The 12,524-nt window shown below is 29.6% G+C and overlaps 6 protein-coding genes across 6 annotated transcripts; 2 read left to right on the forward strand and 4 right to left on the reverse strand.

The window, feature by feature from the left end:
* Positions 1-938: 938 nt before the first annotated feature.
* Positions 939-2,965, reverse strand: BX663DRAFT_500383 (velvet factor-domain-containing protein). The gene is made up of 7 exons (XM_051526318.1): positions 2,840-2,965; positions 2,722-2,786; positions 2,579-2,648; positions 2,360-2,505; positions 2,216-2,300; positions 1,980-2,135; positions 939-1,918 (listed from the first exon to the last, which is right to left on the reverse strand). The coding sequence occupies exons 1-7, from the start codon at positions 2,923-2,925 to the stop codon at positions 1,039-1,041; spliced, it is 1,488 nt and encodes a 495-aa protein (XP_051385613.1). The 5' UTR covers positions 2,926-2,965; the 3' UTR covers positions 939-1,038.
* Positions 2,966-4,132: 1,167 nt separating this feature from the next.
* Positions 4,133-5,875, reverse strand: BX663DRAFT_500386 (uncharacterized protein). The gene is made up of 2 exons (XM_051526319.1): positions 5,794-5,875; positions 4,133-5,737 (listed from the first exon to the last, which is right to left on the reverse strand). The coding sequence occupies exon 2, from the start codon at positions 5,634-5,636 to the stop codon at positions 4,263-4,265; it is 1,374 nt and encodes a 457-aa protein (XP_051385614.1). The 5' UTR covers positions 5,637-5,737; positions 5,794-5,875; the 3' UTR covers positions 4,133-4,262.
* Positions 5,876-7,078: 1,203 nt separating this feature from the next.
* BX663DRAFT_500387 (uncharacterized protein) lies at positions 7,079-7,836 on the forward strand. The gene is given in 5 exon segments (XM_051526320.1): positions 7,079-7,170; positions 7,183-7,184; positions 7,247-7,383; positions 7,400-7,510; positions 7,569-7,836. 2 exon segments carry the CDS (start codon positions 7,408-7,410, stop codon positions 7,664-7,666), a joined length of 201 nt encoding a protein of 66 aa, XP_051385615.1. The 5' UTR covers positions 7,079-7,170; positions 7,183-7,184; positions 7,247-7,383; positions 7,400-7,407; the 3' UTR covers positions 7,667-7,836.
* A 2,129-nt stretch (positions 7,837-9,965) lies between these two features.
* On the reverse strand, positions 9,966-10,142 carry BX663DRAFT_429617 (uncharacterized protein; the record flags this gene model as incomplete). Its single annotated transcript, XM_051522745.1, has 1 exon — positions 9,966-10,142. A coding segment is annotated over one exon (177 nt), but the record flags the coding sequence as incomplete, so codon positions are not given.
* A 43-nt stretch (positions 10,143-10,185) lies between these two features.
* Positions 10,186-10,465, reverse strand: BX663DRAFT_549612 (uncharacterized protein; the record flags this gene model as incomplete). Its single annotated transcript, XM_051531162.1, has 2 exons — positions 10,186-10,287; positions 10,340-10,465. 2 exons carry the CDS (start codon positions 10,463-10,465, stop codon positions 10,186-10,188), a joined length of 228 nt encoding a protein of 75 aa, XP_051385617.1.
* Positions 10,466-11,171: 706 nt separating this feature from the next.
* BX663DRAFT_500390 (porphobilinogen deaminase) lies at positions 11,172-12,505 on the forward strand. Its single transcript, XM_051526321.1, has 3 exons — positions 11,172-11,676; positions 11,802-11,812; positions 11,902-12,505. The coding sequence occupies exons 1-3, from the start codon at positions 11,221-11,223 to the stop codon at positions 12,407-12,409; spliced, it is 975 nt and encodes a 324-aa protein (XP_051385618.1). The 5' UTR covers positions 11,172-11,220; the 3' UTR covers positions 12,410-12,505.
* Positions 12,506-12,524: the final 19 nt, after the last annotated feature.

The following is a 12,524-nucleotide window of genomic DNA, read 5'->3' on the forward strand; positions in this document are numbered from 1 at the left end:
GAATTTCTTATTAAATTTTTACTACCCTATTTGAACCATCTCATAATGTATATGCCCTCTTTTTTATTATAACTAAAAAGTTCTCTTCTCTCTTTCTCTCTCCTTATTTGATAATGAAAAGCACTAGTAATCTCGATTATCCTTTAAATGTACATGTCACTTTAAGAAACCTTTTATTAAAGGAAAGGAATGGAGAGTAGTCTTATTATAAATTAAACGGTCTTTTTTTTTTTATTTACATATTGTACACTGGTCAAATTCAAAAATAAAATAAAATAAAATAAAAAAAACCCCCCCACTCTGTACTCTAGAGATTAGTTTTCATTTCTACCAAAGACAATATGCTTATCATATACATATATATATATATATATATATATATAGGAGTCCCCTCCTGCCCCTTTTTTTTTTTTTTTGCTCAGATTGCCATAAGCCAGCACAAACGTATCGACGACGCGATCATTTAGTTCCTGTATTGAAGAAAAAGAAACACTATGATTACTTGTATAATAAAGTTATTTTGATGTATAAACGAGTTAATCTAGGAGGAATAGTAGTAAGAAATACAAACTACTACTATTGTTCATATAAAGGAATAATAGATACATAAAAACACACACACACACGCACAATGTAAGGGTAATAAGAAAAAGATCATTTTATTGCTTACCAAATCCTTTTTTTTTTTTACCAAAATAATAGGGTCCCCCTAATTGCTATAAACATAATATTTGTCATACTACCCTTTTTTTGGTAATAAAAATTTTCCAACAACCACAACATAAATAGTTATTTTTTTTCCTTAAAAAGGCGATTATTATACAAAAAGGAAAAATTAGAATTACTATTAAAAATAAAATAAAATAAAATAAAAAACAAGTAGATACTATGAATTTTTACTAATTAAAAAATATATACATATAAATAAATAGTATAGGGGATAAGAAGGAAGAATAATTAAGTCAATATACATGTATGAAAGGTAGAAAAGAGGAATATATATATATATGTATGTGTGTATGCGTGTAATTTTTTTTTTTAATAATATGGATGATAATGAGAAGTTTGTTCATATAATGAATGATTGGATTGACCAAGAGGAACTACAGTAGGTGGTGGTAGTATTAAAGGAAAAGAAGGTTTCTTACGATCTAATTGATTCATAATGGCTCTTAAAGGAGGCAATCGTGTACCCCAACCTTGTGTACCGGTAGCAAGATGATGTAGCTCGGTTATGGATATGGGTGGTGTAGGTAATCGATCCACAGTAGATCGAGTTTGATATTTATGACGATCAGAACATGTATGATATCTGGCTAGGGATAAATCAGCGGGTAATTCTCTTGCCATTAAGGGTGGGGAATCAGTAAGATGATTAGCAGCGATTAAAACGGGTGATGTGGAACTAGTTGAACTTGGGGTTGAAGTAGATGAAAATGAAGATGTAGTAGAATAGGAAATCGTTGGCCAAGAATTACGAGGTACATGCGATTGTTTTGTATATGATGATGATGATAGTGATGGGTAACTACTATAGGCTACTGACATGGAGCGCGTAATAGGGGTTGTATTTGAAGATGATGTATGATGATAAATTGTACTTTCAGGACTAGGGAATGCATATGTTGGGTCGTCTGAAGATTGAAATGTATGTTTTAAATAATGATCCTTATTTTTATGTTGAGGCGACAATGGTACTCTAGATTGTTGATCTGAAATATGTCTATCAGAGTGAGCCATTGCTTGCCAGCGCCCAAATAAGACATCTGAAGAAGTAGTAGTAGAAGAAGAAGAAGAATGTTCAGCATAAGAAGGAGAAGAAACGATAAGCTTTGAGTCTTTTGGTTGATATTTCTTTACAGGATAAGAAGATTCACTTGATATAGAATCATGTGTTTGTTCAATTTTTCTTTTTCGACTAAAATAAAAATATGTGTAAGAAATAAGAAATAAGAATAATAAAAATGAATAATACATACGATTGAAGTCGATGTTCTTTACGAATTCTCATTTTAACGCCTTGATCAGAAAATGTTCTAGAAAGAAAAGTAGCTTCAGTAGGACCAGGGAATTGTTTAGGAATATAGACTGTAAAAGTATCAGATAAAATAGTCTTTCTGTTTCGAACTTCACCCCTATATTTATTAAAAAAAAGATAGAGAGAGAGAGAATGTTAGAAATTAAAATGGATAATAATAATAACAAATAATCTTACTCTACTATTTCAAATAAGGAAAATCTTAATTTAAATCGCCCCTCCTTCTTGACAGCGAGATCACCAAATACAAAAAATCCACCATCTATTGAATAAAAATAAGTATATATAATAATAAATCAAAGACATTTTATTTAAACTTACCAGAGTTATCAATGTCTCGGAGTCTATAAAGGGAAGAGACAGTTGAGCCCGATAAATAATTTTGGATGGGTAGCAACGGAGTTTCAGGATCATCTTCAGTAACAAGATTGGCTACTGTAAAATAAAACGGACTTTGAAGACATTTTCTATATGAATAGGAAAAAAAAAAGTTAGAATTTATCATACAGTATTTTTTTTTGGGGGGAAAGGATAGTTTACTTTAATTCATTTTCTGTACAATTTTTCCAATGAAGTTGCAATATGGGTGGAGGTTCAATAGGTCTTCTATCTTTTTTTATATATATATACATATTTATTGTTATTAATGAATTATGATAAAGATAATTATTTCATATATTTACCTCTTTCGTTGATAACACTAAGCTTAGCTCTATTTGGTTGCTGTCTTATTTCTAGATCATAATTACTACAAAGAAATTCAATTAGTTTAGAGAAAAAAAAATGGTTTATTTTATTTACATTGTAGATGGAAGAGTAGCTAATGAACTTTCGATAAAACGATAAGTGCAACCACTTGAATGACTATTATTATGTGTAGAGCTCATATATTTGCTTAAAAGTAAAGTAGAAGAAAGGAGAAGAAATGAATGTAAAAAAAAAGAAAAAAAAAGAGGGGATTTTATTTTCCAAACAATTAGATTTTAAATACCAGCTAGGTCGTATGAAATGATTACTAATTTAGGTGAAATTATTTACTTTTGGTTCAAAAATAATTTTGCTTTATCAGGTAAATTGCCAAGACTTTTCCCGGGTTTTATTTATGACATGTATGTCTCTGTTATTTGTTACAGTTTATTGTGTAATATTTTATTCTATATTTATACTTTTGTATTTAATAGCGAATATTTGACATATGAACAATGAGTTTTAAATATTTATATTTATGCATTGTAGGCTTTTTGCGCTGATTTGTTAAGACCTAAGAAAAAGGAAAAAAAAGAAAAAAAAAAGCATTTTATGCCTGGTTTAAATAAAAATAATGCTTATTACCTTTACTTTTTTTTTTTTCCTTCTCCTCTCTCAAAGGTATGGGAAAATAAAACAAATCTCAGATATAGAAAAATTATAATATTTTATTTTCCCTTATTTTCCTTTGAAGAGAAAAAAAAAACTGTATGTGTATTTGTATATATATATATATATATATATATGTGTGTGTGTGTGTGTGTGTGTGAAAGAGACTAAACACATTACTTTACCATGTTTGCCAAGAGACCAACTTGATAAAATTAGAAAATTTATTTTTAATCTAAATATTACTTTTACATGCTTTAACAAACTTACTTTGAGTTTGATTATAAGAACAGCTTATCTTTGTATTTATTTACTCAGTTAACAAGATAAAATAATGTTTTAGTTTTTTGGGGATAATTTATGACGTTTTATCAAGTAATGATGCATTTTCTTTTTTGAATGTTATAAAATTTATATTGTAAAAAATGTAATAAAAGTAATGAATATTCAATATTACAAGTTAGAATATTATAATGACTATCACTTCTACATTTACTTTTTTATTTATATTTATAAACATATTTAGATTGATATATTTTATATAAATTAGCTGACCTATTTTAAATAATCAAGATTGAGTTATAAGATTGGATTGCTTGTTTCTTTATGAGGTTAATTTTCCCATTTTAGGAAATTCCTATGATTTATAATAGGTTTTATGTTATGTTAAAACGAATCGTTACCGGGAAGATTACCTGAAAGTAAAAAAAAAAAAATGAAATAGCGACAAAGAATTACTTAAAATGTAGAAATTATTATTAATTTTATTAATATACATATTTAAAAGAAAAAAGTTCTAGATCATTCATTATGACAGGGTATTTTGTTGTTGTTTTGTTTTATAAATAAATAGGATAAATATAGTAGTTTAATTTTCTTCATCGCTGTGACTACCATTACTAGAGTTACTGCTAACACTAGCGCGTTCCCATTCCCTTTGTTTGTATTCATCTAATCTTTCAAGCATACTCTCGGCACGTTTAACTAGAGACTTGCGTTCATTTCGGATTTCTTCATCTCCCTCGGATTCAATCGTATCCAGCTTTAGTAAGAGTTTCATGATCATATCTTCATAACCTAGAAATTCACGATTTTCAAGTGTGGATGCATTTAATGTAACTGGAGAATGAGGTCTATTTATTTCAGAGGGTGAGAAATCCAATGAGGCTTGTAAGATATGATCTTCATGCTTTTGACGTATTTCATCTAATTCTTGTTCAATTTGGCCAAGCATTTCAAACTTGCTTAACTTGATTGGATCTTCCTTGGGGAACTCGGTAAATTCTTCTTTATTATTATCATGAGTTGACATAGGGCCCATTAAATTTTGGATAGAGCCTGTCATGTCATCCACCAATTCAGGCATTTCCTCCATCGTCATAGAGATGCATTCTTCTTCATGTCCCTCGTAGGCCATATCGTTGTTTTCTTGATGATTTAATTCAAGGGGAGAAGAAGGGTTTTCCGACATACGATAATAATGAGACTCGTCTTCTTCTTCTTCATAATCATCATTCAATAATCCGTGTTCAGTTGTTGAGAAGTGATCCTGTTGTTGATCATTCTTTTCTTCATTTGATGGATAATCTTCATGTTGAGTTTGTTTAGCTTCAGTAGTAGTCTCTTCTTGTTGACCAAAAATGAGTTTAATCAAGGATTCCAATTGCTCGTTGTTGTTGTTGTTGTTGTTGTTCACTACTGGTTGATGCTGTAGCTCGTTTTCAGCCTCAGCCTCAGCCTCAGTTTCAATTTCAGAATCAGAATCAGATGATAAAGTAGTATCATCTTCCTCCATTAGATCCATTGGAGAAGGATAGGCAACAGGACTAGGCTTTTCATATTCCAAATTACAGAATATGAGTTCAGGTTGAGAATACATAGAGTCATAGAATGACTGGTAACGACGAAGAGCGATTCTACGACGTTCTTCTTCTTCTTCTTGTTGTCTTCGTTTTTCTTCATAATAAGCTTGAATAGCGGCTTCACGTTGACGTTGACGTTGTTGTTGTTGTTTGTGACGAATTTCTGCCATTACTTGAAGTTGATAAAGAGCCTTTTGAAGACGAAGTTGTTCTTGTTGCTTTTCACGATAGGCTTGAAGAGCAGCTATTTGTTGTTCACGTCGAATTTGTTCTTGACGAGCCAAATATTGAAGTTGAATATAATCATCAATTGACCATTGAGGTTGATAAGCCATAGTGGTAGAGGTAGTAGGAAATTGTTCGAAATAGAAAGGATACATATTGGATTTTAAAAATCAGTGATAGTACAGATTTATAAAAATAAATTAAAAGGCAATGCGTGTTTTATAGTTATAAACTTAAAAAAAAAAATATCATCTAACTACTGAAAATCTTAATATTTTTATATTAATTTTCATAGAATGTTCGCGCAAGTACCAGTAAAATACAAAAAGAGGGAGGGAGGAGAAATTCCGACTTTACTGACAAATTTTTTTTTCTGGTGCATTCTACAAATATCCTTATTATAAAAAAAAAAAAAAAAAAAAAAAATAGAAAAAATTTTTTCTTCAGCCAATCAAAACGCGCGTTACTGTTCTGGAAAGAACGAATGTCTATCACTACAGAGGAAGAGATTAGAAATATTACTATTATATTAATTCTCAGAATAGTTTTTGTTCTTGACAAATGTGACCTATCGATAAATATTCTGCAGTAGAAAATATCACTAACTTTAATATATTCATGAAATACACTGACTTTTAGATTATTCAAGAGAAAAAAAAAAAAAAAACTTGAAGGGATTAGTTTTATTCGATTATGTAAGGGCATTTCATCTTTTGTAGCATAATAAGAATAAATGGTTTAACAGAAAGAAGAGGGGGGAAATGAAGCTGTCTGTCCTTTACAAAAGCTTAAAATGATAACTACAGCAGTTTGATCATATTGCTAAAAAGTAGAAAGTTCAATTACTCCATATCATGTCTAATTGTGTGTACTTGCCATATTAGTTAATATTACAGAAATTAGCTAATAAACATAATCTATAATAAGCTGTTACCAATACAACAATATAAATTACTAGTTAATTAAAGAGATTCAAATTATAGCTTAATCCAGGAGTATTTGTGTAATTAGCGGTGATATTCTAGATCACATAAATATATATTACTGCGTTATGTAATAGCTGAAATACAACAATAACATCCTGCTAGTATTGATTAAAGTATTTTAATACTATCTTCTGGATAGCTTTTTTCTTTCTATACATTTTCTCTATATACAAGTATCTGTTATCCTTGTGTCCAGGCTTTTAAATGTTTCTCTTTATTATACAAATATATCTATTTCTTCTTGTCTTAATGTTGATAATAATACTATGTGGGCGATAGACTTTTACAGAGTGTATACAACAAGATTCTTAAATAGACAAGGTCATTACTATAGATGTTTTTTACTTTTATACTCACTTATTAGAATGAGTTAAAGAACAAATATAATAAAAAAGACTACTAGTCTAGTATAGATGTCTTTTCTATATTTTCCTCATTTAACATAGAACCACTTTATTCTAACATCTTCTCCTCCTCCCCTATTACTTTATATAGAATTCATAAATATTGAAGAAGATAATGTGGTAAAGGATAAACACACACACACACACAAAGGTTGACTTTTTATTCTACATACATTCTATCTTTGATTCATTCAACAAAATAAGAGTAAAAGAATGATTTTAAGCACAAAACAAGGGAGACTAGACTTACTAAATACCCCTTGTTAGAAAATAGTAGTATATTGTACAAATGAGATGCATATTAGTTGCCTAAATAGGAAAAAAGAAAGTTGATGAGAATATAAACAAAAAAGTGAAAACCAAAGGACATTTATTTTATTTACTTTACTTTTCTTGAGCATAAATACATTTCATATAGTCATAAAGAAGATATAAAATTGACAACATTTTACTATTCTACACATTGGTACTTTTTATAAGAAAGAAAGAAAATTAAATAATGTAACTGTGTGTATCTGTGTGTATGCATGTATTAAATGTGGGGTAACACATATTCTTATCGATTTCATATGATTGTGACTGTAATTTACAACAACGACCTCCTTATTCTTATGAACTATAAAAAAGTAGATGTTCAAAGTTATTATTTTTTCCCTTTTTTTCTTCTTCTTTATTATTATTACTATTTCTTCCAAAGGTAAGTCATTAAATAATACTATTTTATTCTTCTTCTTCTTCCCTGCCCTAGGAGGAAATTCTTTTTCTCATAGTTACCACTTATGTAACGCCTTCTGAATTAACAAGACACCCTATCTTGCCCTCCTTGAATTAGGAGGACATTGTAGGGTATCTTGTTGATTCAGAGGGCGTTACATATTGTGATAGCTATGGGTTTTTTCTAACCTCCTAGTAAAAATAAAAAATACAAGAACAAAGAAGGTACAACGAATCCTAGCCTCCACGCGGCCACCTTTGGACTGCAGTAATTATTACTGTTGACGAATTGGGGATTCACTTTTTTTTATATATGAAATAAAAATGAAAAATAAAATAAAATAAATAAATATCTCTTTTTTTTACGCGTCTTTTAATAATCTTGTGCCTTCTTCAACTATTGTTTGTATAATAAAATATCTTTTTGCTCTAAATTGACTTTAAGAAGTATAAAAACAAGTAGAAAAGTTATAAAGTAATTAACATAAAAAATACAGGAAATATAAAATGTGGTGTAGTAGTGATTATTTAAACTATTAACTAATATCTTATCAGAGAAACTATCATGATTATTATTCTTCCTTTACAATCAAATTATTATTTTTTTTTAAATTAACTAAGATGAGTACAAAATATTAAAGATATTGAGTACTTATTAGAAAACTTGTATTTCTTTTATGTATACATATTTCCTTTTTTTTTTTTGAAATCCCATTCATATAAAGCTTTTAAATGATTTAATAATGAGTAGTTTCCTTGATTCTAGTGAAACTACTTCAAAATGAGGTGGATATTTTAAGCAAGCTATTTCTAATGTAGAAACAGCTTTTGATTCTTTTCTCAAGTAACCTATTTCTCAACGACAGTCATCAGCAAACGAAGGTAAATGATATTCTAATGTCCCTTATTAATCTTCTTTTTCTTTCTTTCTTTCTTTATTATGATAACGAACACTACTTTGCACTAAGTAGTTGATTACATGTACATATATACACATATACTTTTCGGTAATGACTATATGAACCTTTCTTTTTTTATCTTCTTTTCTGATAAGCAAATGATGTATGTTTGATCCAAACAATATGACAAAAATCAATCTAAATACGATGTGCTATAATTAAGCTAATAAGATGACTAATCATTGTATGAAATGGACGCATGCAGTTAGTTTTTGTTATAACCAACTAGCAAATATCGTTCGTGGTAACCCTTTTGAGAGAATAGACACTTGCAACAGTGGTAATGTGCAAAAAAATAAAATAAAATAATAAAATAAAATATAATAATCTGCATTTATACATTTTGACATGAGCTGACTTATAATGTCATGTTTCTTGATTAGACGTGCGGATCAAGGAATTTTATCTAGATTCCCCTGAAACTCTCTTGATCCATTTCATCAAATAATATTAAAAACTTCTAACACTTCATTGTCTTTAACATATCTTATTTGGTCGTAACTATCACTTTTCTGATTCGCATCTTATCCTCAGACCTCTTTAACGATCCTATCAATTTAAATTCATAAATAAAATCATTGACTTTAGAACCATTGTTCGGTCTCATCAACTTCTGTTGTCTTTTTATTAGATATTTTACAAGAAATATCACAGACACATGAAAAAAAAAATGATATGCTCCATCTGTCCGAATAAACCAGTATTTGATAGTTGTGGTCTTTATAGGCAACATAAACACCAACACCATTATGAAAATGTAAAAATCTCTTTATCCAAAACTGGTAAAAATGAAATAAACACTGGTCGAGCTTTTATAAATAATGGTCGCTTATTTTATATGTAAAAGACGAAGATATTCCAATGGAAGATATTAATAATGAAGTCGAAGATATTCCAATGGAAGATATTAATAATGAAGTTATTGACCTAATATATTTACATATCTTATTGTAGGCAATAAATGCTCAAACTACCAGGATTTCATTGAAAAGACGGAATCCATAATTGTGTTGTTTTCTTGAGCTTTTCAGAAATTTTTTTTAAAAAAAAAGTTTTAGGTTAAAAAAACTTGAACGATAAATGCTTCAATGTATCATATAGTTTTCATAATAAATCCTTTTTCTTCCAATAAATTCGATGGTACATAAAGGTTTACCACTGTACAACTGTTAAAAAAAAATCAGTTCAATATCGAATAACAATGTAAAATTGCTTCAGCAACCGAATGATTTGCATGAGTTATATATGGTGCTAATTGGGTTGCCAATGATTATTACTAAAGTATTTAACTTTGAGTTTCCAATAACTGGTATATGTTAATCGTCAGTTTCATACAATTCAACAATGGGGTGAAGAATTGATCCAATTTTACTGTTTTCTTTACATTTGTTTTCTAATGCTTGAACTAAACTTTTTTTTTTTCAAACGTCCAACGTTTCCCCCTCCCCCCCAACAGAATCTAAATTGTCACCACGGATAACACTGAGTGCTATTGTTTGGAATAAAATAAAACTTATTCTACCATCAGGATTAGGACGACCATTATCATAATCTGCAAGGAGGAACACTGTATAAGGGCGGTACGAGATAACGTCAGTTTATGCACTTGATGCTCGGCAACACAAGTAAGTGGATAAGTTATCAAAATTGAGTTATAACTTGACAAAGTTGAGACAGTGTGTCATAAAGTTTAATCCTAATTGTCTCGGTATCTCTTGCTAATCTTTTAGCTTCTTCTAATGCCTTTTGACTTAAGAATAGTCTAGTATTTTTTGGCAGAGGAGGATGCATATACAGTAAAATGAGTAGTGGAGGGACCAATATCAGGTTTAACAATCGAATCTAATCTTAAACTGGATGTGATTAACCCATTAAATGCTTTTGTACCAAATACTAACCTCACACCATCTTGATCATTCATAGTTGTTGTTTTAAGTGCAAAATATAAGGAAAGAGAAAACAGAAAAGACAAGTCTGTGAAAACTCTGTATAGTTCATTGAAAAAAAATAAAATAATACAAACATTGTACAAAAGAAAAAAAAATAATATAGAAAAATGACAAGGGCTATTTATATGTTTTTTTTACAATGTAAGTGATATTAATAGAAGTATGATTTTTGAATTAAGTGAATACTGCCATAATAAAGCATTATGTGTAAATATTGTCATTGAATAATTCTGATTTTGATTGGCTGCGACATTGTTTGTTGGATTCACTATATTTATTACTTTTAATATTGTAAACACAGTAGCTGATTTTAATTTTAATTTTTTTTTTTTTTCATTTGACGTATAATTGTTTAACCAGGTCTACTACTACTACTACTACTACTATGACTACTAGTAGTGTTCTTTTATTTTATTTTATTTTCTAAATATCATATATATGATTGCTAGTATCATGTTTTATTATATAGTATACCATTATTTATCAAGAACAAAAAGGGACTCACATGAAGAGAGAGAGAGTCTTTGTGTGTGTGTGTGTGAGGAGTGTAGGCGGGAGAGGGGATTTTCGGAACAAATAAGAATGCTGTCTAAATCGACGTAAAAGGATTACATATATTTTATTTTATTGGCTAAAAAAAAAATAACTATAATAGTTATAAATCATTGTTTTTATCTCCTTTCCCTTCCTCCCCTTTTTATTATTATTATTATTATTTCACTAAATAATGGCAGGGAGAAAGATATATCGTATTGGTACTCGAAAATCACAATTAGCTCTTGTTCAAACTGAAATTGTTAGAAAGCATTTACAAGATAACTTCCCAGACTTGGAGTTCCTTATTGAACCTATGTCAACGACAGGAGATCGTATCTTAAATGTTTCTTTAAGTAAAATTGGTGAAAAATCTTTATTTACAAAGGAACTTGAAGTAGCCTTAGCAGAGGGTCGAGTTGATTTAGTTGTACATAGTTTAAAGGATTTACCTACCGTTTTACCTGATGGGATGTTTTTAGGAGCTGTCATGGAACGTGAAAATCCTAATGATGCGTTAGTATTATCTCCAAAGTTTAAAGGTCATACATTAGCCACTTTACCCAAAGGTTCTGTTATCGGTACAAGCTCTCTTCGTCGTGTAGCTCAATTAAAACGTAGATACCCTCATTTAGTTTTTAAGGATACTGTAAGTTTTATTATTATATAAGCGTGTATGTGGGAGAGAGGAGGAGGGAATAGGAAGGGATGGTGACATATACTAAAGAATATTCCGTACTTTTTTTTTTCTATTCTTGTTTGGCATATCAATAGCGCGGAAATATGTATGTATTCATCTCTATCTACAGAGTTGGTGTAAACATAATTATTAACTTTCTCTTTCATCTCTTTCCTCTTTCCTCTTTTATATAAGTAATACACGTTTAGCCAAATTAGATAATCCAGAAGGTGAATACGCGGCTATAGTATTAGCAGTAGCAGGATTAGTTCGAATCAATATGGGGCATCGTATATCACAAGTGATTTCTTCTACAGATTCATTACATGCAGTCTCTCAAGGTGCTTTAGGTATAGAATGTCGTGAAAATGATTTTGATGTTCATAAACTATTAGAGTCTTTAAATCATCATCCTACATATATCATGTGTTCAGCAGAAAGATCATTAATGAGGCAATTAGAAGGTGGCTGTAGTGTTCCTATCGGTGTTAACTCAAGTATAAAAGATAAAATCTTGTCTTTACATGGCTTAGTCTCTACTCTCGATGGTCAAAGGGTAGTTGAATTTGAAGATCATATCTCCTTGGAGAATTCAAAATCAGATAAGGACGATTTCGCACTAGCAAGTAAATTGGGCATCCATGTAGCTAAAGAACTAATCAAAAGAGGTGCTGATACAATTTTAGCTGAATTAGCTCATTAAAACAAACCAAGAAAAAAAAAAGAAGGACTTTGTACTCTTGACGTTGTCTATTATTCTATAATAATGTCAACTATTTGTATTCTTTATATAGACTTGTATTTTATATAAAATTATT

This window comes from Cokeromyces recurvatus, assembly GCF_025118155.1.
Source record: "Cokeromyces recurvatus strain NRRL 2243 chromosome Unknown BX663scaffold_5, whole genome shotgun sequence".
Classification (NCBI taxonomy): domain Eukaryota; kingdom Fungi; phylum Mucoromycota; class Mucoromycetes; order Mucorales; family Mucoraceae; genus Cokeromyces; species Cokeromyces recurvatus.